The sequence below is a fragment of the Ursus maritimus genome, unplaced genomic scaffold (genome assembly GCF_017311325.1).
Source record: "Ursus maritimus isolate PB19 unplaced genomic scaffold, ASM1731132v1 scaffold_14, whole genome shotgun sequence".
Lineage (NCBI taxonomy): Eukaryota > Metazoa > Chordata > Mammalia > Carnivora > Ursidae > Ursus > Ursus maritimus.
Genome location: NW_024423786.1, coordinates 37197426 through 37222055, shown reverse-complemented (window position 1 = coordinate 37222055; position 24630 = coordinate 37197426). Strand labels below are relative to the sequence as shown.

At 59.7% G+C, this 24630-nt stretch overlaps 1 protein-coding gene across 3 annotated transcripts; it reads right to left on the bottom strand.

Annotated features, from left to right (window-relative positions):
- Nucleotides 1-720: 720 nt before the first annotated feature.
- LOC103674769 (twinfilin-2) lies at nucleotides 721-20678 on the bottom strand. Of its 3 annotated transcripts, none has more exons than XM_040628721.1 (9): nucleotides 20505-20678; nucleotides 16896-16973; nucleotides 14258-14436; nucleotides 13798-13893; nucleotides 13486-13590; nucleotides 13242-13367; nucleotides 11966-12116; nucleotides 11744-11865; nucleotides 3527-6634 (listed from the first exon to the last, which is right to left on the bottom strand). In XM_040628721.1, the coding sequence occupies exons 1-9, from the start codon at nucleotides 20527-20529 to the stop codon at nucleotides 3542-3544; spliced, it is 3975 nt and encodes a 1324-aa protein (XP_040484655.1). In that variant the 5' UTR covers nucleotides 20530-20678; the 3' UTR covers nucleotides 3527-3541. The 3 variants fall into 3 exon arrangements, with proteins under 3 accessions (XP_040484654.1, XP_040484655.1, XP_008701925.1); XM_008703703.2 differs by lacking the exon at nucleotides 3527-6634 and adding an exon at nucleotides 10750-11352 and having other exon boundaries at nucleotides 20505-20665; XM_040628720.1 differs by lacking the exons at nucleotides 11966-12116; nucleotides 13242-13367; nucleotides 13486-13590; ... (2 more) ...; nucleotides 16896-16973; nucleotides 20505-20678 and adding an exon at nucleotides 7540-7636 and having other exon boundaries at nucleotides 721-6634; nucleotides 11744-11789.
- Between the last annotated feature and the right edge of the window lie 3952 nt (nucleotides 20679-24630).

Sequence of the window (24630 nt, the reverse complement as noted above, 5' to 3'; positions counted from 1 at the left end):
CTCAGGACACTGGAGGCCTGGCTATGATCAAGCTGAGGTGGTTCTTCCCTCTGGCAAGGCATTAAGATAGTTGGAAGACTCCTGGTAGAGTGTCGCCCGTGTCCCGCCCAGGAGTAGGGGGTGGGAGGTGGTGGCAGGGTGTCAGCTTCCGCTTTGTTTTGGGTTGGCTTCAGCTCCCTCATCATAACAAGGACTTGAGTATGGAAATGTATGATGTCGTACAAGTTTTCCAAGAATATACAGATGCCTGGAGCATGCAAGTATCCTCGAGGGAGAAAAGAATTGTCGTTTCCAATCTTAGCAGGGAGAATTTCCTCACGTTTACGTCTTCCTCCTATCAGGTTGTCCTAAGTCTTGTGCCCAGATGTCTGCCTAGTACTGGCTGCCCCCACGACAGCAAAAAACACAGGAGGCAACACTGGGAGTCCGCTCCCAGCTTCACGTGCCTCTAATTCAACCACATCTGCCTCTGAACCCTGTTCAGTGCTCTGGGTGCAGGATCTGTCTCCGGGTCACAGAGAGAAAATAGCTACCGCCTCAGCTAGCTGTCCTCCGCATCAGCCCCTTACATAACAATGATGGCCGAGGGCTGCTAGTTTCTCAGAACTCCACACGCATTAGCACAAGCCTTCTTTTTTTTTTTTTTAAGATTTTATTTATTTGAGACAGAATGAGAGCATGAGCATGAGAGAGCGCACAAATGGGGGAGGGGAAGAGGTAGAGGGAGAAGCAGGCTGTCCACTGAGCAGGGAGCCAGACGCGGGACTCGATCCCAGGACTCTGGTATCATGACCTGAGCTGAAAGCAGACGCTTAACCGACTGAGCCACCCAGGCGCCCCTAGCACCAAGCCTTCTAACAGCAGGCAGAGTAACCCTGGCCACCCCCCATTTACAGATGGGCAAACTGAGGCTCCAAACAGGAAGTCACCTGCCCGAGATAATCCAAATGGCAGAGCCAATGGTTAGCCCAGGTAGCCCGACCGGAGTCCCACTCTTCCCCAGCCTTGCGGGGCCAGGTCGCAGCTAGTGCTCATGGCCGGGGATGTCCAGCAGTGTGGGGGAGAGGGCCTGGAGTTAACCATGAGCGCCCTTCCTGAGCCCAGGGCAGTGGCAGCCGCCTCTCCTCCAGCCCCACCCGAGCCTAGGACCTAGGATAAAGGAGCTCTGCACCTTCAGATCCTGGAGACGACAGCAGAACTTCTTTCTGCAGGTTGAATCAAGGGCCACGGACTTAAACCAAACCAACCGTCCTACCATAACCCCGTGCCTCATTTCCAAAATGCTCTTCTGAATCCGAAGCCCCAGAAGAACCAGGACTGTGAGCAGGAGTGGGTGGGTGGGTACATGAGGATTCTATGTGGGAACTGCTTGAGGGCAGACGCAGCTGTCCTGAGAGACAGGCAGATGGTGCTCCCCACATGCAAACTGTGGGGCCCTGGATAAGGCCCTGCTTCCTGCTCCTGCTTCCAGATGCGGCCAGATCAGCCCACGAGCGGCACGGCAGGGGCCTCCCCTAGATTCCAGCCTGGCCGAAAGGCAGTTCTTGTTTTCTTTTCTCCCCAGGGACAGGCCAAGGAGGTACTCGGGGCCATGCCGTGCCTCGGGCCGCTTCTCCAGAAGCTAATAGGCCCCCTCAAGACAGAACAGAGCCCATGTGGGACTTCCAATTGGTGAATCAGACCTTTCTGTCTTTCTTCTTCTTCTTTTTTTTTTTTTTTAAAGATTCTATTTATTTGTCAGAGAGAGAGTACAAGCAGGGGGAGCAGCAGGCAGAGGGAGAAGCAGGCTCCCCATAGAGCAGGAAGCCCCATGCGGGACTTGATCCCAGCACCCCAGGATCATGACCTGAGCCAAAAGCAGACGGTTAACCAACTGAGCCACCCAGGAGTCCCTGTGTCTTTCTGTCAGGCAAGAAGGTAACGGGGCGGCACAGTCGTTAAGCGTCTGCCTTCGGCTCAGGGCGTGATCCCAGCATTCTGGGATCGAGCCCCACATCAGGCTCGTCCACTGGGAGCCTGCTTCTTCCTCTCCCACTCCCCCTGCTTGTGTTCCCTCTCTCCCTGGCTATCTCTGTCAAATAAATAAATAAAATCTTAAAAAAAAAAAAGAAAGAAAGAAAGAAAGAAAGAAAGAAAGAGGAAGGCGGCCTACATTTCTCTCCCAGCTATCCCCTCCCTCCAAACCCCAGGGCTGCCCACAATCAGGCTGTGTAAGATTAGCCAAGTCTGAGGCCAGCATCAACCTTCCACCCCAGAGGCCTGGAGTGGCTGGGCTGGCCCCCAACTGTCCTGAGCCAGCCAAGCAGGTTCCACTGTCCTGCCGCCCCAGGCCCCAGCACCAACTGTCCGGCTGCACACGTCTCTTCTGCTCCTCGAAGGGCAGGTCCAGCTGTGGGGACAGTGAGGCCGCACAGCGTACTCCCCAAAGCCACCCCCAAGGCTCCAGGTCTGACATACCCACAACTCCCCCCACACTTGGCTATCTCCAAACACGGTCATTGGTGCTCCAAGCGATGTCTGGAACTCTACACTGGATAGAAATGGACACACATACTCCACCCTCATCAGACATGGCTGTGTCTCCCACCTAAGTGCAGTCGGCGGTGATAGGCGGGGGTGGGAAGGCAGGCCCCACCTTTGTAGCTGGGTGGTGGCTTACCCAGGTCTCCCTTTGATGTCAGAACACACAGACCCAGCATACACTCTAGGTGAAAACAGAAAGGGATGGATCTGAGCTCACTCTAGAATCTTGTGTGGCTCCCAGCTCCCTGCTGTGGGGACCTACCCAGACGCTTCTCCCCAGCCCAGCGCGGCCTCCTGGGCACAGCACAGGCACGGCCACCAGAGGGCGCAAACACCCCTCTGAACTCCGCACAAAGCTTTCCTGCCCCTCAGCTTGGGAATGAACACTCACAGAGCTGCTGCCTCTCAGGACTTTGCTAGAGGCCAGAGATGAAGCAGGCCTGCAGGTTCTCTGCCCTCGAGGCAGTTTCAGTCCTGCCGGTGTGGGAGGCAGATCCTGAGGCCAATATGCAACAGAGGGCTGCTGACCCAGCGGGCCTTGGGCGGCCTGGTGCAGCCTGGGATGGGGAGGGGAGGAGGGCCTGTAGGGAGGGGCCTGAATGGGACGGGAGACCCGGCCTGCTGCCTGGGAAGGACCAAGACCACCTTCAGTGACCTTCCTCAGACTCCCCTGAGAAGATGCTCGTAAACACGACTGCCCTTAGCACCTTCCCTGCCCTGCAGACCTGCGTTCGTGGGCCCTCCCTTTTTCTGCTTGGCAATTTCTCCCAAATCACCTCTTGTCCCTCCTCGCTTCAGGGAGGAAAGCCTGGCGAAGGCTGCCTTCTTTCCTCCCACTCACACCTCCCGTGAGCTCAGGGTTAGCCTTCTGGCCTACCCGCCGCATTGATCGAGCGCCCCCTATAGGCCAGGGGTGGGAGTAGGGGAGGTAGAGCAGCGGCGTGGCCGGGCCAGCAGGTCAGGCCTCCCGGGCGGGCAAGCAGGTGGAGGGGGCGTGCGGCGCCGGGCTGTCACTCGGCTATTCGGACGTCGTGGGGCCGCGGCAGAAGTTCCGGTTGTAGAAGTGGCGGTTGTCCCTGGTCAGGGCCGTGCCCAGCTGGGCCCAGAAGCTGCGCTGGCCCCTGGGCTGGTGCGGCCAGAAGAGGACGCTCTGGCGGCAGAGGCGCTGGCGCAGGCGCACGTAGCGGGAGCGGCGGGCGTCGGCGCGCAGCATCACCAGCACCACCACGTCCTTGCGGTCCTCCAGCAGGCGCTGTTGGGCCAGCAGGAAGCTGGCTCGCAAGAGGCCGCTGACGCTGTCGGTGTGGGCCAGCACGAACAGCGTCTTGTGGCTGCTGTACACTGAGGCCCACAGGTTCTCGAAGAGCGTTCTGCCGGGCAGCCAGTCACGCTCCTCCAGACACAGGCGGAGCGCCCGGCGCCCGCGCCGCTCCTCCAGCTGCACGCGCAGCTCGTTGTACACCCAGTCGGCCACCGAGCTCTGCGCCTTGTCGAAGACCACGAAGGCGTCGTAGAGCAGGGCGTCGGCGCCCCGCCGCCGCCCGCGCCGCGGCAGCCAGGCCAGGCACAGGTGGAAGCAGTACCAGAGGTCCCAGCCACACAGGTGGTGCAGCACGGGCACCGCCAGGCTCAGGGCCACGGCCAGCAGCGAGAGGCCGAAGCAGTCCCAGGACAGGGCCTCGTCCAGGCAGAGGCGCAGGTCCTGCGCGAAGATGCTGCGGCCCTGGAGCTGCCCGGGGCTGCCACACCGCACGTGGCTGGGCAGGCCGGGCACGGCGGCCTGCACCTCCAGCAGGAAGTCCACGAAGGCCGCCCCGCAGGCGCAGTGCAAGGGGTTGGCGGTCACGTCTAGGACTTGGAGGGCGCCGGCCAGCGAGCCGAACCAGGAGGGCTCGATGGTCTTGAGGGCGTTGGCGCTGAGGTTGAGCTCACGCAGCTGGGCGGCCAGGGCGAAGAAGCCGGGCACCACGAAGCCGATGCTGTTGCCGCTCAGGTCCAGCCTCTGGAGCAGGGTGCCGTTGGGCAGGCTGCCGTTGCTCAGGGCCTTCAGCTGGTTTCCGGCCAGGTCCAGGGCCTCCAGGCTGGGGAGGAGGGCCAGGCTGCTCCAGTTGAAGAAAGCCAGGTAGTTGTCACGGAGCCGCAGCAGCTGCAGGCTCTTGGGGAGGTTGTCCAGGTTGCGCGGCAGGAGGGTGTGCAGGCGGTTCTGGGACAGGTCCAGGTGGACCAGGCTGCTCAGGCCTTGGAAGAAGCGCAGGTAGAGGTCTCCCTCCGCCCACATCTGGCTCAAGGCGTTGCCGCTGAAGTCCAGGGCCCACAGCGAGGCGCTGCGGAGCTGCTGGGACACGCGGCTGTGGATGTCGTTGTGCGCCAGGCTGAGGTAGCGCAGGGCCGGCAGCTGCGCCACGAAGCTGAGGTTGTGGCCCACGCCGCGCATGCTGAAGGGCTGGCTGTTGTAGCTGAGGTCCAGGGCCTCCAGGCGCGGCAGCTCGGTGAACGAGCGGCCGTGGTAGAGGTCCAGCTTGTTATGGGACAGGTCCAGCACCCGCAGGCCGGTCAGCGGCACAAACTGCGAGCCATTGACCGCCTGCGAGATGCTGTTGTGGCTCAGGCACAGGCACTGGAGGCGCGAGAGCTGGGCGAACATCTCCGGCTGGATGGTCACGACGTTGTTCCGCGAAAGGTCCAAGGTGAAGTTGAGGGTCCTGCAGCTTGGCATGAAGTCCTCGGAGCTAGGGGTGCCCGGTGGGCCCTCAGCTGTGTTCCGGGGCAGCCGCCAGGCTTGCTCCGGCCCGTCCGCCTCCCCCGTGGCCGCCACCGGCTCCGCAGCTCCGCTAATGCGGTTGTCCGACAGGTCCACGTGGCGCAGGCCCGGGAAGGCCCCAAAGAGGCTGAGCTGGGCCTGGTTGATGAAGTTCAGCTGCAGATGCAGGCGCTGGAGCGCGGGCAGGTGGACCAGCGGCCGGAGCGTGGTCTCGCTGAGCGAGCGGAAGAAGATGCCGTGCATGTCCAGCTCCTGCAGGGACAGCAGGCTCCCGAAGGAGGGCGCCAGGTGCAGGTGGGCGAAGGACACCTTCTTGTGGTAGTTGAAGGACAGGTTGAGTCTGCGCAGCCGCGCCAGGCCGTGGAAGGCTTCCGTTTTGGTGATGCAGTCGTATAGGAAGTTCTCGCTCAGGTCCAGCACCAGGAGGTTGTCCAGGCCACGGAACCACCTGGGGTCCAGGCTGTGAAGAGAGCTGTCCCTCAACACCAGGCCTTCGAGGTGGCTCAGGTGGCTGAAGGTGTCGGGGTGCAGCTTGGGGAAGCCGCGGGGGCACTCCCTGCAGGGGTTGCGGGCGTGGTCACAGCGGCGACAGTTCCCGCCCACGTCAAGCACGCGCAGGGCGGTCAGGTCGGCCAGGTCGGCGGGGGCCAGGGTGGTGATGTGGTTGTAGGACAAGAGCAGGTACTCCAGGCTGGGGGGCAGGCGGCGGGGTACCGCGGTCAGGTTGTTGTACTTGAGCGACAGGTGCGTGAGGTTGCGCAGGCCGAGGAGGGCGCCCGGGGCCACGCGCAGGGCCTGCCGGCAGGGGTTCTTGTAGTAGCAGTTGCCGTCCAGGAAGAGGTAGCGCAGGGTGTGCAGACCTGCCAGGTGCCCGGGGTCCAGCACCAGGATGTTGGTGCGGCTCAGGGACAGGGACACGAGCGAACTGGGCAGGGCGGGCACAGCGCTGATGCCGTTGTAGCTCAGGTTCAGGTCCTCCAGTGTGGGCACGGCCAGGAAGGTGTTGGGCTCGATGGTCATGTGGCAGGGGAAGTGCATGGGGCTGAGGCCGGCGGGGGGGCAGTTCCACTTGAGGTCGAGACGGCGCAGGCTGGACAGGTGCACGAAGTCGGAGTCGTGGAGGTGGCGGATGCGGTTGGAGTACAGGGAGAGGCTGGTGATGTTCTCGCGGGGCGCTGCCGCTGAGAAGCGCGGCACAGACGTGAGGAACAGCCAGTCGCAGTTCACCAGGCCGCGGGACTGCAGCTCACAGGGCAGGAAGGGAGGCAGCGCGCCCGGGGCCAGGACCACGGCCAGCGTGGCGGCCTGCACCAGGAGAGACAGGGGGTGCAGGGCACCACTGCAGGGGCCCTGCCAGCCTGTGAGAGGGCAGCCCCAGCCCCGCCACCACCTGCCCCACTTTCTGGGGGCTCCCAACAGGGCTCCCAAACCCCTTTCTCTGAGCCCTCCCCAGGGAGGCTCCTACCTCTCTGCTCCGCACCCACCCCGCCTCTAAGCCTCGAGGAGAACGTAGGCTCGTCTCAGACCCAGCCTTCAACTCAAAGCTGCTTCTGAGACCTGGAATCCAGACTCACAATCTAGAACTTTCACACAAAACCAAACCCCAGCCAGACAGGGGAGCCAGGCAGGCAGTCAGCAGGCCCACCAGGTTCTCCCCCACCTTCCCTTTTCCTTCATCAGGGGCCACTTCTCTTTCCTCCTGAGCCAGAAACATCTGGCTCCCTTCCACCCAGCTGCCCTGGAAAGCCCTCCATGTCCTCCACCAGCCTCCCCAATGCCTCTTTCTGCCTCTGGCTAAGTCCCAGGCAGGCACGAGGGTCTTCTGCTGGGGTCTGGGCTGAGTACCACCCAGGGCCCTGGCTGGGGGGATGGGGGGCTGGGGGCACAGCCCAGCTCTTCCCCCTCCCCCCACCTCTCCCAGACCAAGCACCCAACCCACTGTAGGTCAGAACGGATCAGACAGGATGGGCAGCACAGGGCCAGACAGGGCCTAGTCCTGGGCGTTCACCTAGTTTCTTGCCCCAGCACCACCACTGAGCGAAGCCTCAGGTCTCGGCCTCCCCAGCCATTTAATGGCTTCAGGTCTCATTGCCCAGAGAAGGCTTCTGCTCTGATGTCTTCAGGGTTCAGTGAGTGTCCCCAGGGCCATGTCGGGGGACAACCCTTTCACTGCTGTCTGCAGCCACCAAACCTCCCCCCCTTCCCACCACTTCCTGCTGCCCCCTTCGCTGGGGGGCTGAGGGCCGTTGTCCTACCATGACAGGGAGCGAGGGCTTCTCCAGAGGGTCTGGCTGGCAGACTGGGCAGCGGCTGCAGGAAAGGATGGTTGGAGCTCACAGCCCCTTCCCGCATCAGCTCAGAGAACAGAGAAGTGAGAATTAAGAAAAAAACCCAGTAGCCCCCTCCCTTGCCCTCACCGGGCCCAGGGCGAGGGTTGGGGGGTGTACTGAGTCAGCTTATTTGCATAGGCAGATGGAAGACAGCCCCTTCAATCCTTCCTCTTTCCATTCCCCCACCACCCCCACCCCAGCCTAACAAATTCGCCACCACCTCAGTGGGCCTCACACCTGTCATCAGGGAAAGTCTGGGGAGAAACAGAGGCCCAGAGCCCAGTCTCAGGTCAGTGAGAGACTGGGACTGGGGGCAGTACCAGATGGGGGCTGGGCATGCTGACACCCCTGCCAGGGCACTCCCTGTCCCAAGAGGACTGTCACCCTCACCGTTCAGCCCCTCGGCCCCTGCCCCAAAGGGAGCTCCCTTGGGCCAATGGCTCCCACATCTGCCCTTTCCTGCCCCCCACGGCCCTGTCCCAACACTCCAGGGGGCCCGGCATGCCCGGGGGTGCGGCAGCGTGGGCCTCGCCCTGGCTGCACCTGCCTCCACCACATCCTGCCACTTCCTCCAGGGGCAGGGCCTCCTCCTCTGCGTTCCCAGTGTGCTGGGGGCCCCGTCAGAGCACCTGCCCCATGGCCGGGCCAGCTGCGACGGACCCAGCTGATCCTAACAGATTATTCAGGCCCAAGGCCCCAGGGTGATCTGGGCCCACGGCAAGTCCCATTGGCTCCAGCCTCAGAATCTGCCCGTTGCCCACGACGTTCACATTCACCAGACTGGCCTGAGCTGCCATCGACTCTCGCCTGGACCAGTGCGGTCACCGCCGCCTCACGCATTGTCTTGCTTCTGTGCTCACACCCCACGGCCTATGCACATTCAGCTCCTAAGTCACACTAGACCCTTCCTCGGCTCAGATTCCTCCCTGGCCCTTTCTGGAATCCAAGGCACAGTCCACATCATAGCCAACAAGATCCTGTGGGATTTGCTTTCCCATTGCCTCCCCGACCAATCTCCAGCCACATTGGCCTCCTTGCTAGGGCTTGAATACTCCCCTGTAATCTCCCGTCCCAGGGCCTTTGGACTTACTGTTCGCTCTGCCTGGAGACTCTTCTAGATATTTAGTTGGCCCCCTCCATTGCCTCCTTTGTATCTCGGCTCACACATGGCCCTCTGGAGGCCTTCCCTGACCTCCTTTTAAACCTCTCACCCTAGATCTGGCTCTCCTCAGCCCCTTTACCTGCTGCTTTTCGTTGTCATAACTTTTTACCTGCTAACACATCATATCATTGATTTCCCATGGTTTATTGTATATTGTCTTATTCCCCTGCTGGAATGTCTGCTTCTTCTTTTTTTTTTTTTAAGATTGTATTTATTCATTTGAGACAGAGAGATACAGAGAGAGAGAGAGAGAGCACAAGCAGGGGGAGGGGCAGAGGGAGAGGGAGAAGTGGACTCCCCGCTGAGAAGGGAGCCTGACGGGCTCGATCCCAGGACCCTGAGATCATGACCTGAGCCGAAGGCAGACACTTAACTGACTGAACCACCCAGGAGCCCCTGGAATGTCTGCTTCTTAATGGCAGGAGTCTTTTGTCTGTATACCCAGGGTCCAGCACAGTGCCCAGAACATCATAGGTGCTCAATATTTGCTGAGCCCGTGAGTCTCCAGCACTCAGCTCTGGGCAGGCTCAGAGAGTGTGTCTCTGAATGATGTCTGGATGAATTAATGAAAGAACAAAGAGCTTCTGCTGGGAGGAGGCAGAGCCGGCCCCCCGGCCCCCCGGCTTCCCCATGCCCACTTCTGGGTGGCTGTCCTGGCAGGCAGGCTCCAGGCTGCCGGGTATCCAGCTGGCACCCAGGCCCAGGGCTTCAGCAGCGTGGGGGCAACACCACTGTCTTCCTGCCCACCCGGGAACCAGCGTTTGGGGTGGGCAAGGATAGGCCTCCTTCTCTGGGTCCTAGCTAGGGTTCCAGCTCTCCTCGCTATAATTGTAGGGTCTTGAGTAGGGGCTGCGAAAAGCCCTGGGGATGGGACACTCCTCTGAGCCCCAGCCCAAGACGTGCTCCCAAGAGAAAGACCATGCCCTCAGCAGCTGAATCCTAGCCACTGACCCCTCATGTCCCCTCCCCTGCACACCTCCCACCTGGGATAGGAGGGGCCTCTCACCCACTTTTTGGAGGCACCGACTGAAGTTCTGGCTCCTGCTGAATCCCGAGCCCGAAGGAGACTCTCCCAGAGTCCCCGGGAGCAGGGAGCCAGACCCTTGAGGGCAGGAGCACAAGGAGTGGAGAGGACCAAGGAGCCGATAGAGCTCAGGTCTGCACGCACGCGTGCAGACTGGAAGTCCAAGGTCCACGCCTCAGCCCCCACGAGTCCAGGAACCCCAGCGGGCAGAGTGTACCCAGTGTGGCGGGCTGAAGAATGCCCCAAGGAGGTCCACAGCCTACCCCCCAAACCTGTGGGTACACCCTATACAGGACAAAGGGGGCCTTGCAAGTGGGATTTAGTGAAGGGTCCCGAGATGAGGAGAGCATCTGGAAAGTGGGGAAGCGAATGTAATCCCCAGCATCCTTAGAAGACAGACGAAGAGGAGGGTCTGACTACAGGGAGGCCATGTGACTGGGAAGCAGAGGGAGGCGGAACCACAGACAAGGTGCCACCTCTCCGGCTTTGAAGAGGGAGCAGGAGCCATGAGCCAAGGAATGTGGGCAGCCTTTCCAGCTGGAGAAGGGAAGGCAACAGATCTCCCCTGAGGCCTCCAGAAGGCACGAGTCCTGCCAAGAGCTGGGTATCAGCCCTGTCTGACTTTGGCCTTGTTAGATTTATAAGAACTACTAAGACAGTCCGTGTCTGTGGGTTTAAGCCACTGAGCCCGTGGTACCCTGTTACAGCAGGCGTAGGAAACCAATCCACCCAGATGCCCCAGATCATGGCGAAGGTGTGCCCGCCTCTCAGGCTGAGCTCCCATCAACAAGGGGACCCGTGCGAGGCCTGTGTCCTCACACACGCAGACACACACCCTCCCACATACCTGCAGCCAGGAGTGCTAGAGCCCCCCAGCAGACTGACAGGCCCCTTCCGAGTTCCCCAATTCCCAGTGCCAGAGGTGATTCCTCAGGGCCGGACTCAGGTGTTGATTTAAAAATATTTTATTCTTTAAAAAATACAGCATTCAACCATCTTATCTTTCAGTGACCCCCTACCCCAGCCCTGACTGAACCCACCCCTGTGGCCAAAGGCTTTGGGGCTGTGCTAGGACCCTAGCCTTAGTTCCCCTGGGGGCCAAGCTCGTTCCAGGCTCCCTACCCAGCCCCCTTGAGCCAGCCAGGCGGGGTCCCTAGACCCCGTGGGCACACAGATGAGAGGCAGCAACAGCAACAGGGGGAAGGTCACAAGATGCTGAGCCCAATGGCCCTCGGAAGCTGCAAGAATGTTCTGTCACCAGCCGTCCTGCCCCATAGGAAGCAACCTTCCCCTGGAGCCCAGGCTGGGAAGGAGGCAGGTGGCCGGGAGCAGGGGGACGCACAGCCCCACAGTCCACATGCCCACATGGCTCCGGTCCGGCCACCTAGCTGTCGTCCCCATTCTCGCCGGGGCCACGGATGAGGCGCTTGTGGCCCCGCTTGCCCCCTGGGCCCTTGGGCTTGGCGAAGGCCTGCTTGAAGGCATGTTGTTTGGGGTGCACCTCGTCGTAGAGGAACTCAGCTGTCAGCTCCGCCCCATCACCAATCTCAATCTGCATGGGGCAAGGCAGTGGTCTGGTGGGGGCCCCGACACACACCCCCCTGGGTCAGCCCCACTCCCGGGGCACCCCCTTGACCTCTCTCACACTCCAGCCCTGGGGTCTTCTCCCAGATCCCCACCCGAATGCCACCCCCAGGAACACAGAGTTGGGGCCCGCTGCCCTGCGCACCTTGGTGACCCCCTACCTGCCTTCCAGACCCAGGGAGAGGAGAGTCACGGGTGGGTAAGCCTGGGGCTTGTCCACGCCACCAGTCAGCTGGCCCCACCCGTGTAACACAGCGCTAATAACCCTGCCCAACCACTGCCTTGGGACTCCAGCGCCCCAGGTGGAGGGCGGTGGTACAGGCCCCTGGGTGGTGAGGCTCTGGGGAACGGGCACCTACCTTCTTGGAGATCTCCAGCTGGAAGTCCTGCTCCACAGAATCGAGCAGGCGACTCTTGCAGCTGGAATAGAGCATGCGCTCCTTGATGCTGCACTTGTACCCCGGCATCGAGTAGATGAACACTGGGGGGGCGGGGCGGGGGGACGTGAGCGGAGGCTGGGAGACCTGCTGACCCACGCCCCCTGCAGCAAGGCCACCCAGCTCCTGTCCAGGCACGCTCACCCACAGACTCGAGGGGGTCACCCTCATGGGTATGCTTGTAGAGGAAGAAGTGGTAGCGGGCAGCATCTCGGGGAACCCTTGAGGGCAGCTGGGCCACCTCCGTGGGCTCCGTGTGCACCAGCTCGATTGTCTCCCGCTCCAGGTCCAGCTTCTGCCAAGGGCACGGGGAGTTGTGAGAACAGGAGCCTGGGCCCACCCTAGTGAACGAGAAGTCCTCGAGGGGACAGGCAGGAGCCAGGGCCGAGCCTATTTGTGGTCTCCCGCTCTCAGGACTCCCCACCCCAGCAGCCATCCCGCCATGGGGGTCCCTGCAAAGAGGCCACACCTGGGCCCCTAGCTCTGCCCCTCGGAAAGCTCTGCTAGAGGAGCAAGTCCCACCAAGGGCAGTGGACAGGACAGCAGGGAGGGCCTCAACCGGAGGGAGGCACCACTATCAGGCTGGCCTATCCTCAAGGGTGAGGCTTCTGGGGGGGACACGCCTCAGAAGGAAGAAGCCATTCTGCCTGGTAGGGGGAGGCATGGGGCGCCCGGCAGGCTCAGTCAGTGGAACATGTTACTCTTGATCTGAGGGTCTTGAGTTCAAGCCCCACGCTGGGTGTAAAGCTTACTTTAAAAAAAAACAAAAAACAAAAGAAGGGGCAGGGGCAGCTGGGTGGCTCAGTCAGTTAGGCGTCCAACTTTTGATTTGGGCTCAGGTCATGATCTCAAGGTCATGGGATCAAGCCTGGGTCAAGCTCCACACTCAGGGGTGAGTCTGCTTGAGATTCTCTCTCTCCCTCTCCCTCTGCACACCCCCGGCCCGCTCACACTTTCTCTCTCAAATAAATACATAAATCTTTTTTAAAAATTTAAAAATAAGAAAAAAAATGAAAAGGGGAAGCCTGGCCATTGGGCCAGGAGGCCCTGAGGAGAGGGGGCAGCCAGGGGGGCTGCAGGGGCATCTCAGACAGATAGGGGCTCAGGTCTGAGGGGTCAGCGTGAACTCCAGGGTGAATGCGTGTGTGCAGTGAGGAGGGCGGAGTCAGGGACAGATGTGTCTCACGGATGTCCCTGGACATGAGCAAGGACTGGGCAAGGCAGGGGAACGCCGTGTGTCTCCTGCATGCGGCGAACAGGACCAGGTAGGGCCGGGGAAGGGGCGGGGGACAGTGCGTTCCACGAGGACGCGGGGGAGCTGAAGTGCACAGACCGCGGGGAAGGGGGCGGGCACACATCCGTACACAGTCCGGCCGAGCAGGGAGCGGCCCGGTGTGCCTGGGGCGGGACAGGCACCTACCAGCTGGATGTAGCTGATGGTCCTCTGCTTGAGCTGCTGCAGTGCCCGCTGGGCTGCCGGCTGCAGTGGGAAGGTGAGGCCCTGCAGGGTCTGGTGCTTGCTCTCCACACTGATCTCTGTCTTCACCTGGGGGTGGGGGAAGAGCAGGGCGTAGCCCTCCTGCAGTACAGGCCAGCCGCCAGGCCTCATGGGACGTGGAGGGCCTCAGGCCGGGACTTCCGCCCACCCGTTCTGGCACAACTACCTCGTTAATACGGATCTGCTGAAGCTCTCTCTCGGCCGAGGTCAGCGGGGCGGGCGCCGCACACGACGACAGGTGCTTCTGGTACCCAGCAAAGGAGAGGTCGTCCTGGCCGGTGGATGCAGAAGCACAAATGGGCACCTTGGCCTGGGCTGGCAGAAGCCCGCTGAGCACCCAGCTGGCAGCCCCTGGACTCCTCCAGCCCTCCCCACGCCTCCCGACTCCTGGCACCCACTTCCCGTGCGACCCCGCATAACACCCCACCCTCTGTGCGCCTGTGGGCCTGGCCTGGGGGGTCTGGCCTGGGAGGCCTACCTTCACAGTCCCAAAGAGTTCATCCTTGATGTGGCCACCGCCAAACTCCTTCTTCACTGTGGCCCGTGTGGCTGCATACAGCATCTTCAGCCGCACCTGGAGGGCAGGAGCTAAGCCGTGAGACCCCTCCAGGCAGGGCTGTCTCTCCAGGAGCAGGCAGGAGCCTCTGGGTGGGGACCAGGTCACACCCAGCAGAGGGAGCAGTGCAGGGTAAGGATGCAATGGGGTGGAGCCCTCTCCATGCTGACCTCGCTGGCTCCTGGAGCCAGGCTGAGGCGGCTGGGAGGCATCTGGGAGATGCCAGGCTTCAAGCACAGGGTCTTGCCCTCTCTCAGACTCTGGGGCAGGACCTGGTGTCTCTCCCCTCAGACTCCCTAGGGCAGGGCCTTGGTATCTTGCTCGGACCCAGCTTCCCCTCTCCCCTGATCTGGGGGGCCGGGCGGGGGTCCTCAGGACTCACGGGAGAATTGTCAGGTGACCAGGCGAGGAAGAGCCACTCAAAGCCCTGGGCGTTCTGCGAGTCCAGGCGGTAGAGCAGATAGCAGGGCTCCTGGGCGTCCAGCAGTGGCAGCACGGCCTTGTCGTAGTCCTGGTCCCAGCGGCCCATCAGCTCCCGCGAGGCACCCAGCACGAGCTGCTCTGGGGGCAGAGGCCGGGTGAGCCACGGAGCAGCCATCTCCCATACCCATCTTGGACTGTGGACCCCCTCGGCTGGGGCTCAGACCTGCTGGCCACTCCACCTCCTTCCCTGGGAGCTCGCAAGTCCCCGAAGGATGAGGCGATGGGACTGAATCCGTGGATGAGTAAATGAATGAACGAGGGCTCAGTGCTGCCAGCTGTACGAATGCATGCGCACACGCACACACACGCATGCACAGAAATGGCCTCGAGAACGCGCCCCCAGATGACCGAACACCGACAAGCGCGAGAAGACACGCAGCTGTGTTGCCCACAGCCACCTACGATGTGGTCCCCTCGCAAACACCCACACGCCAGACCCATCCCCCGGCCCAGCTGCTCAGGCACAGTCCCACTGTGCCACCTCCTGCTCCCCTCCTCCCTTAGCCTAGGGCCCCAGCAGAACCCCCAGCGCACCCTTCTCAGAACAACTCTGCCGAGGGAGGTGGCGAGTCCAACCTCAGACACAGGGAGCTGCAGGAGCAAAGAGGGAGATGGGGGCTCCTCCCAACACGATACAAACCTGTACCCTGCTGCCAGCAGCCAGCTAGAGTCCCCCCCCCAAAATGTCACAAACCTCTTAACGGCCGGGGCCAGGAGGCCTGCCACCTCCCCGGCTGGTGTACATTGGCCAAATGGGCCACTGAGGCTGGACACACACTTGACCTATCCACCCACAGGGCCTTAGCGGGGCGCCAAGCACCAGCCCAGGGTGCACAGGCATGGCCAGGGGCTACCCGACCACCAGGCCCTCCTGATGAGGGCAAGGGGCCCAGCTGTCTGGAGCCCAAACACGTCAGGCCCACCAGCCCAGATGCCTCTTTGCAGGCCTTGGCCTCCTCACCGATCCTCCCAGAACTCCGACGGGATCAAGGGTGAAAACCAGCAGGCACAGTTGGCCCAACAGCACTGCCAACACTGTTTAATTTTATTGCCGACATTTTCAAAATGGGAAGCTTCACATAAGAAGTGGGATGGACAGGGGCGCCTGGGTGGCACAGCAGTTGGGCATCTGCCTTCGGCTCAGGGCGTGATCCTAGCGTTGTGGGATCGAGCCCCGCATCAGGCTCCTCTGCTGGGAGCCTGCTTCTTCCTCTCCCACTCCCCCTGCTTGTGTTCCCTCTCTCACTGGCTGTCTCTATCTCTGTCGAATGAATAAATAAATAAAATCTTTAAAAAAAAAAAAAAAAAGAAGTGGGATGGACAGATTCTCTAGAAGGTGCTCCAGCCACAGTCGGGAGGTGGGCAGTGGCCGCCTGTCAGGGGGCCTGAACCTTCCTGGGGATCCCAGGTGGCCCAACAACCACAACGCAGAACAGCGCTAAGAGCCCACCCAGAGATCCCTCCTGCTAAACACCTGCATGGACGTCCGGTCTGGGAGGCAACAGGGAGGCTGTGGACTAGGGCCATGAGTCTATCTCTTTCGGGGGCAGGGGGCTGGTGGCCTGTCACCCCAGGAAGCCTTTACTCTTGATCTACTGCAGTGACCCCGACCCAGCCTCTGAGGGCATCTGAACTTGGCGATCCCGGACAAAACCCAGCACAGCTCTGGCACTGAAGCCTGGGGTGAATTCTGGGTCTGGGCAGACCCTGCTTTGCACCAATTCAGTGGGTGAAAAGTCAGCTGGGAACCAAGCCCTTTTGGGAGGCCCACGCTGCTGGCTACTGAGGACTGGAAGGATTCGTGGGGGGCCCGACCCACTCCCAGTGTCTGTCCCCCTCACCTCCAGGGACAACCCTTCAGCACGAAGGGAAGGCGGAGATGTCGCCACCAAGCCTCTGTCCAGTCCTCTTCTTCCTCAAACCCTCCCCGCACTTCAGGCCTCAGCTCAAGCTCACCCACCCGCAATCCCTATATGCCGAGCACCGCCCTCCGCAAGCCTCGGGTTCCCAGCGTCCAGGCCACGGCCTGGTGAGGCCTGGAATCCCCCAGTCATGCCCTCAAAGCAAGCTGGGCACGAGTCTCTTTGCCCTGTTGCAGGGGCACTTCCCAAGGGCAGGGCCCCTGGCTTCTCCTTGGGACTCCCCCCGGCCAGCAGCCAAGCCAGGCCAGCCTGCCGATCACAGAGGGAGGTGAGTGGCACTCGCCACATGCGGCAGTGCCTGGCCTCGCTGGTCCCCTGCCCCCATGCCCAGCCCAGCACTGGGCCTCTGACCCTACATAGCCTCTGGGGAGCTGGACAGGACCCCCGGGCAGGGCTGTCCTTGCTGTCTCCCCAGCTTTTGACCCCTGCTCTAACAAGGGCAGTGATCATGCCCACCTCCGCTGCTCCCCTACAAAGCACCTCCCGTCCCCAGATGGAGGAAGTGAGGTCCTGAAGGGGCTGGAGGCCAAGGTCCAAGAGCTCCCAGAGAAGCAGCTGGGTCCAGCCTTCAGCCCACGCCCTAGCTCGCCAAAGGGGGCAGTAGGGGGCACTCACCATCCTCAATGACGACTTTGATGAGCCGGACAGAGCCAGCCCGAGCCTTGGCGAAGAATTCCTTCAGCTCCTCGGTGGCTACGAGCACAAGAAACATGGTGAGGGATGAGTGGGCAGAGTGAGCAGGGTGGACAGGGACACGTTCAGGGCCCGCTCGGTCCTGCGGGGTCTGCTGGTGGAGCTGGGAGCCGGGTTAAATAGGGCCCCCCATGTGACTGGGAACCTGACACGGCCCATGAGCAGAAGCTCCCAAATTTAGCCGGCAGTGTGGCCTGCTGGCTGAGATAGCGCTGGTGACAGGGTGGGCGGGGATGGGCCAGCCCACTCAGGGATGGGGCGGGCTCTGGGACAGGCCAGGCCTACCAGAGCGAATGCCCCCTACCTGTCCCGAGGGGGGCCCAGCACTGAAGCGGCCTGTGACACTGTCTGGCATATCCACAAACACAGAAATAGGTGAACAAACGCCCCCACTGTGCACTGACCACTATGTCTACGCACACACACAGAGGCACACGTGCGTCACCTGTTGTGTATGCCATCGGACAGCCACTCAGTCCAGCATGTGTGAATGGAACAAATAAACCCGCATGTGACAGAGTGGAGTAGAAATGCAAACACCCTCACATGTGAACACCCACTCAGCTGGTCAAAGATAAGCACACACACACATTTAGAAACGCCAACATATACACGGACACAGTCCCCCAGTAACAAACACATAGGCCTGCACACCTGGGGCCCTGTCAACCAGGCTGCCTCACCCTGAGAGGCCAGGAGCCCAGCCCGAGCCAGCCCTAGCACAGCCTTGCCAGGGGCAGTAAGTCCCCAGTCCTGAGGCAGTCCAGAAGGCTCCCAGATGAGGAGTGGCAGTCGGGAACACTCCAAAACAGACCCTGTCTTGGTCCTTGGGTCACAGACATGGAAGGTGACAGCCAATGACCAAGGATCCCAAAGGCAGACGTAAGGACCAGGGTCGTCCTGGATCTACCAGTGGTTCAGACGCGGAAACAAAGTCCAAGTAGGGAAGGGCCCAACTTGGGTCTCTGGGTGTGCAGGGCGAGGCCAGCATGACCTTGAGGCCACCCAGGGGTCAGGAGAATTCGGCAGGAACACAGCTGGAGGGCTGAGGTCAGAGAATATTTATAGGGCCCAGACTGGGCAGCTTGGGGGGTGGGGGTGGGGCCTTTAGGAAAACAAACTCTGGTCATGTCCTCAGGGGCCCCTCAGACAGGGTGAGCCTGAGACCTCAGGCTGCATACCGCCCTCCATGGCTGCTGGGCGAGCAGGGTCCCAACCGAGAAGCATGGCGTGGAGACACAGCCCCACTGCGCCAGGACAGAGCTGCCTATCAGCAGACCCCAAGCAGGTCCCCAAGGTAAAGCCTGGCCTCTGGGTCTCCACCTTTCCCAGAGCTGTGTGTGACCTCTGACCTTGCTGAGCCTCGAACTCATCTATACTATGGAGCTAACACTCCCAAGCTGTAGAGAGCCATGCTGAGGAGTAAATGGGAAAAAATACTCAGTAATGGGGCGTCTACGAATAACAAGTGTTAAATTTTATTACTGTAATGACGGCAGGGCAGGCTGCATTGAGCGGCCCTTTCCCCCTACTCAGACCTTCTGGGAGGTAAAGCCAAGAGGCTCCCCTAAGGGAGAGACTGCCACGCCCCTTCTAGAGTTACTAGGACAGAGTGACACCCCAGTATTGGAAGAGACATCCCCCTCCATGACTCCTCAGCCACCATCAATAATCCAGAGGCCAGGCCTGGGACACCTGAGCCTCTATCATCAAAGATTCATGCTCTCCCACCTCCCTGCCCCCGCCTCTGCTGCCCTGCCAACCCTCCACCCCGTAAGCCTCAAGTTACAAGTCCCCCCACCCCCGCCCCCTGCCCTGCTCTGAGGTCACCAGATCCACACTATGGCCACGACTGGGCTGGCATCTGGGCATCCAGGGCATTCGATCTCACCTGCCACCTCCCTGGGGCCGAAAGGGAAAGGAGTGCGCTGCTCATAGGCAGCAGGGCTGGGGGGCAGCCCAGTCCCCAGTGACCCCCCTAGGCATGCCTGTCTCACCACATGGGAAATGAAGGCGCGAGGCAGGGCCTTGGCCACAGGACCTGTCAGTCCTGAGCAGGGAGGAGGGGCCCTGACTTCCGATCCCCTCTCAGATGGAGGCAGCAGCAGTAGTGACCAGACAAAGGGGAAGGAAGGGGCAGGTCCAGGGGGGCAGCTGTTCCCTTCTGTGGGGCTGAGTCACGAAGCCACCCTCCAGCTCTTCCAGCTCCTTCTGGAGAGGCTGGCCCACTGGTAGGAGGCTGGCCCTGACCCAGACCCTGCCTTTTCTGGTCCTGTGGGGTGGGGCCAGGGAAACCCTCTAGCTGGTTTAGCCACCAGGCAGCCACGACAACCACAAGCCAAGCTGACATCCAGGCAGTTGGGCCGGTCGATGGTGGGTTGGTGTCCCCGGGCTGGGGATCCTGGTGTGGTGGGAGGAGTGGCTGATGGCCAAACCACCAGGCTGTCGGCTGTCTGGGCAAGCAGCCTGGGCCTTTCCCACAGGCCAGGCAGTCCTCCCAAGCCAGTGACAGAGGGGGATACTCAGACCCAGGTAGGGTCAGGACATCTGGCTCCTGGCCATTGCTCCCCAGCCTGTGTAAAGAGGAAACTAGGCCCTTGGGGGAGGGGGTGATGCTCTAGGCTGGAGAAGCATGGGTAGGGTAGGGGGCATTGGCCCCAATCTCTAAAGCCAGGACCCTTCCTCACAAACCCCATATGTGGACCCTCTTTTCTACCTCCAGCCTGGAGCTGGGACCTTCCAACCCTGGCTGGGGCAGACTCAGGAGATCTGAGTGGAAAATGGTAGGGAGGTCAGAGGTCAAGGTCAGATTGGCAACTCTCCCCATCCCACTCTGAAGGCCCTGTCCCGGTTTTCCCTGGTCTTGCTTGCTCAAATGTGTGAGGGTCCTAGGAGGAGCCAAAGGTCAGGGACCCCTCGTCACACAGACACAAACCCACAGAAGCCATACAGAGACACATGATACATGCATCCGTGGTAACGAACGTACACTGAGATGTAGCCAAACTGCACACACACACAGACACCCACAGACATGTGCACATAGTCACAAAACACTGATGCCTAAAGATGGTTCCATGCGACACTGGTCATTCAATCAGCTATTGGTGCATGTGCATGAATGACCCTAGACGTACACAAGCAGTCACATCCAGATATCCAAACACAGGACTGTACTCACAAGACAAGTGCACATGCGTGCACATTCCCCCAGATGTGCACATCCGGTACACCCACCCCCAGAAAGGAACAAAAACATATAGATGGGTACACACAGGCACATCCACCCCCAGATGGGCACACAGATATTTGCACTCCAGCTGTGTACCCACATACACCCACTTCCAACTATGCACAGTAAGAATCGCACGCCCCCAGATGTGCCCACCCCAGGCGACCCTCGGCTGCAAAAGAGAACAGGAAGCTTCCCCAGGCTGGTGCCAGGAAGGAGAAAGGGGCTGAGCGCCAGGGACGGGGCGCAGCCGCGAGCGGAGACCCTCAGCCCCCTGCCCGCCCACCATCCGCCCTCACCGTGGATGCCCGTCTGGTGCGCCATGGCTCCGTGCCCCGCTCCGCCCGCGCCCTTGGAGCCCTCGGCTCAGCCCTGGACCCGCTCGGCTCGCCCGGCCCGGGAGGAGGAGGAGGATGTGGCGGCGACCGCCCAGCCTCGCGCAGCTTCCCGGGCGGTGCCGCAGGACCCGGCCCAGCGCGCCCCGCCCCCGACGGGCGAGGCCGGGAGGGGGCGGGAACTCGGGGCCGCGCGTGCGCGCACCGTGCGTCTTGTTCCGGGTGGGCCTATCGCCGGGAGCTGAGCGGTGTGTCCGCGCGCCTGCGCGTGCCTGTTTGTGGCGGACAGGGCCTGCGTGTGGTCGAGCGCGCGTGGGCGCACGCGGGCGTGTGTGTCTGTGCGCCCGGGGCCGAGGGGTCTGTGGCTGGGGCGGGTCCGGGAGTGCGCGCGCGAGTCTGTGCGCCCCACGATAGGTGGGTTTCTTAGTGGGGTGGGATCCGCGCCCCACTTATGGCCATTTATGGCCGGGAAGGGTGTTCACTTGCGGATGTGCGCGCGTGTTTGTGCCGCATCCCTTTTCGTAGAGACGTTTCCTGAGCGCCTCCTGCGAAGCCCTGGCATCTGGAGGCTGGCCTGGCCGCAGGCCCTGCCCTGAGGGGGAGTCGGACTGGTATACCAGGTAGTTAGCAGATGAACCTGTGGCCCCGAGGGCCCAGCCCAGAGAGCCAGGGGCCACCAGGAGGTGAAGTTTGGGTGGAGACCTGGAGGTCAGCCTAGTAGAGCAGAGGGAAAAGTTTTCTGAGAAGCGGAAACTACATGTGCAAAGGCCCAGAGGTTGAAGGAGGGCCAGCGCTTGGCGAGCGAGGAACTTCCCAACTCCTCGTCAACTTCTGGCTCCATACCCAGAGACTTTGCCTTCTTTGGCATCAGCCCTGCTGTGACTGGCCAATCAACATAATGTATCTTCCAGGCCACCGTGAGTCAGGGGCGAACACGTGACCCCAGTCAGTCCAATCAGAGCCTGTCCCGGACTTGGGCTGGAAAGATTGGGAAGGAGGACACGTTTTGGGGCTGGGGTTGCTGAGAATTAATGATGGGGTGTGGGGCCTGCCTGGCGCCTGGCCCCAGTTTGAGCTCCCTGCTCACTGTCCCACTACCCCGCCCTGACTAAGGAGCATTGCGCCCTCTTCTATGTGCCTCAAGCCCTGGGTTTCTCATTTTCTGAGTGTCCAGCAAACACGAAACTGAAGAATTCTCTCCTCTTCTTTTTTTTTTTTTTTTTTTGAGAGAGAGAGAGAGCGTGAGAGCGCACGGGGTGGGGGGAGGGGTAGAGAGAGGGAGAGAGAGAATCTTAAGCAGTCTCATCGCCCAGTGCAGAGCCCAATGCCAGGCTTGATTCCACAACCCTGGGATCATGACCTGATCCGAAATCACGAGTTGGTTGTTTAGCCCACTGAGCCACCCAGGCGGCCTGAAGAATTTTCTTTATCGTTCTTTTTTTTTTTTTCTTAATCTATTTATTTGAGAGAGAGAGTGAGAGAGATCACAGAGGGAGAGGGAGAAGCAGGCTTGCTGCTGAGTGGAGAGCCCCATGTGGGGCTGGATTCCGGAACCCCAAGATCGGGACCAGAGCCGAAGTCAGATGCTTAACTGACTGAGCCACCCAGGCGCCCCTGAAGGATTTTCTTATTTATCTTCCTGAGCCCACCCTGAGACTGAACCTGTGTGGTGTGCTCACGTTGGCCACCCCACGCTGGAACATAAGAACTGTGCGGCCTCGTGGCCTGCCCTTGGGAGAATAGCCCCTAGGCAAGTCCCCAGCTCAGCCCTGCCACATCGCAGATGCGACCAACCACACAGAGCCACCAGTTACATCAGCTCTCAGGCCTGGCCACCTCCATGGGAGCACTTGGCAATTCCACTGAAACAGAAGAGCCTCAGCTTCTTGGAAACAGGAATTAGCCAAGAAAACAGGTTCATGAAAAATAATAATGTTATGTTCCCTGTAGAAATGTCCATCACTGGATGAACTGTGACTGCCTTACCTGCATGGTCTCCCCTGTTGCCAGACTAACCCCTGCCTGCATCATTCTCTTTGATTTTATTGCCGCCTGATATCTATACTTACCTGCTTATTTGTGTATTGTCTTCCCTCTACCAGTAGTTAAGTTTCTGCCCCTGCTGCATCCCCAGCACCTAGAACAGTGCCCAGCATTGCTAAGTGTTCGGGAATATTTGTCAAATAAACAAATGAATGAACAGTTGGAGTCTTAGGGCACCTGGTGCCTCAGTCAGTAGAGCACGAGACTCTGGATCTCAGGGTCGTGAGTTTGAGCCCCATGTTGGGCATAGTGTTTACTTAAAAAAAAAATTAAGAGTCTTTATGTTGCACACGTACTGTGTACTGGGCACATTTATTTAATCCTCGTGACAACCCTACGAGGTAGGTGTTACTGTCTTTTACAGTTGAAGAATTGGAGGTTTGGAGACATGAAGTGATTTGATGCAGGTTACAAGGTAGTGAGTGTCCCCAGGAACCTTAGTTTCCTTGACTCAAGACAGTGGAACAAGCAAAGGCTGAGAATCCCACTGGGCAGTGGTCCTCACACCCTCCATCAGTATCTCCCACCTCAGGGATGAGGGTTTGGCCAGGGAAGGAAACTCCTTGGGAGATGGGTTCGAGCCCAGTCCTGCTCAGCTTCACAGCCTGGGATGCAGGCAAGGAGCCCAAGGGCCAGCAGAGTGCCCGGACTCCATCCCTGACTGAGATCTGGTTTCAGGCAGAAAGATGAGAAAGCTGCACCCAGTTCCTCACATGAGTCCAGGATGAACACAGTATCCAGGAACAGGTTGGCTGCTCCTTCTGATGTTTCTCAACACAGAGTCAGCCATTGAAATCGTTAGAACATACTGTTTTTTCAGGTGGATCCAAGGGTTAAAAAAAAAAAAAGTGAGCTATAAAAATAGTGAAGAAACAAAGGGAAAGTGTTGTAGAATCTTGGAGTGAAGGAGGCCTCTGAGTATGTCACCAAACTCAGCAGCCATAAAAGAAAAAAAAATCAAAGAAAAAAATCGATAAATTCATTTACATTAAAAATTAAAGGTCTGGGGGCTCCTGGGTGGCTCAGTCGTTAAGCATCTGCCTTCGGCTCAGGGCGTGATCCCGGAGTTCTGGGATCGAGCCCCACGTCAGGCTCTTCTGCTGGGAACCTGCTTCTTCCTCTCCCACTCCCCCTGCTTGTGTTCCGTCTCTCGCTGGCTGTCTCTCTCTCTGTCAAATAAATAAATAAAATCTTTAAAAAAAAAATTTAAAGGTCTGGATTGAAAGAGCCACCATCAAAGCCAAAACACAAACAACAAACTGTAATTGTCTACAAACAACATACTTGTAACTCACTTCAAAATAAAGAGCTCTGGGGCACCTGAGTGGCTCAGTCAGTTGGGCGTCCGACTCTTGATTCTGGCTCAGGTCATGGTCTCGGGGACAGGGGTTGAGTCCCTACGCGGGCTCCCCGCTCCGTGGGGAGTCTGCTGGAGATTCTCTCTTTCCCTCTGCCCCTCCCCTCACTCTCTGCCTTTCTTCTCCCTCTCTGAATAAATAAATAAATAAATGAAATCTTAAGAATAAATAAATAATGAGCTCCCAGATCAATAAGAAAAAACCCAATGGCTCACTAAGAAACTGGGTAAAGGGTACAGAGTATCCACAGAAAAAATACAAATAGGCCTCTAGAACTATGGAAAATTGATGATCCTTCCTTTTTTTTTTTTTTAAGATTTTTTATTTATTTATGTGACAGAGAGACTGCCAGCGAGAGAGGGAACACAGCAGGGGAGTGGGAGAGGAAGAAGCAGGCTCCCAGCAGAGGAGCCCAATGTGGGACTCGATCCAGGAACGCCGGGATCACGCCCTGAGCCGAAGGCAGACACTTAACGACTGAGCTACCTAGGCGCCCCTGATGATCCTTTCTTACTAAGATAAATGGAAGTCAAACTAGACTTGCATATCTGTATCTATAGGGAAAGATTAAGTTTAATGAAAAACTGTGATGGTCAAATGATGGGAAAATAGGTTGACGGGAGAGGAAATTGGGGCAAACTTCATGTAGGACAATATCTACAAAATTGTAAATGTGTATTTCCCCCCCC

Excerpts from the sequence above, each read along its gene's own strand:
- LOC103674769 (XM_040628721.1), bottom strand. The coding sequence starts at position 20,529 with ATGGCGCACCAGACGGGCATCCACG. Across the intron at positions 12,117-13,241 it reads CCATCAGCTACATCCAGCTG|AAGCTGGACCTGGAGCGGGA; the intron begins GTAGGTGCCTGT and ends TGCCCTTGGCAG. Across the intron at positions 6,635-11,743 it reads AGCTGGAGATCTCCAAGAAG|GGCCCCTGCAGTGGTGCCCT; the intron begins GTAGGTGCCCGT and ends ACAGGCTGGCAG.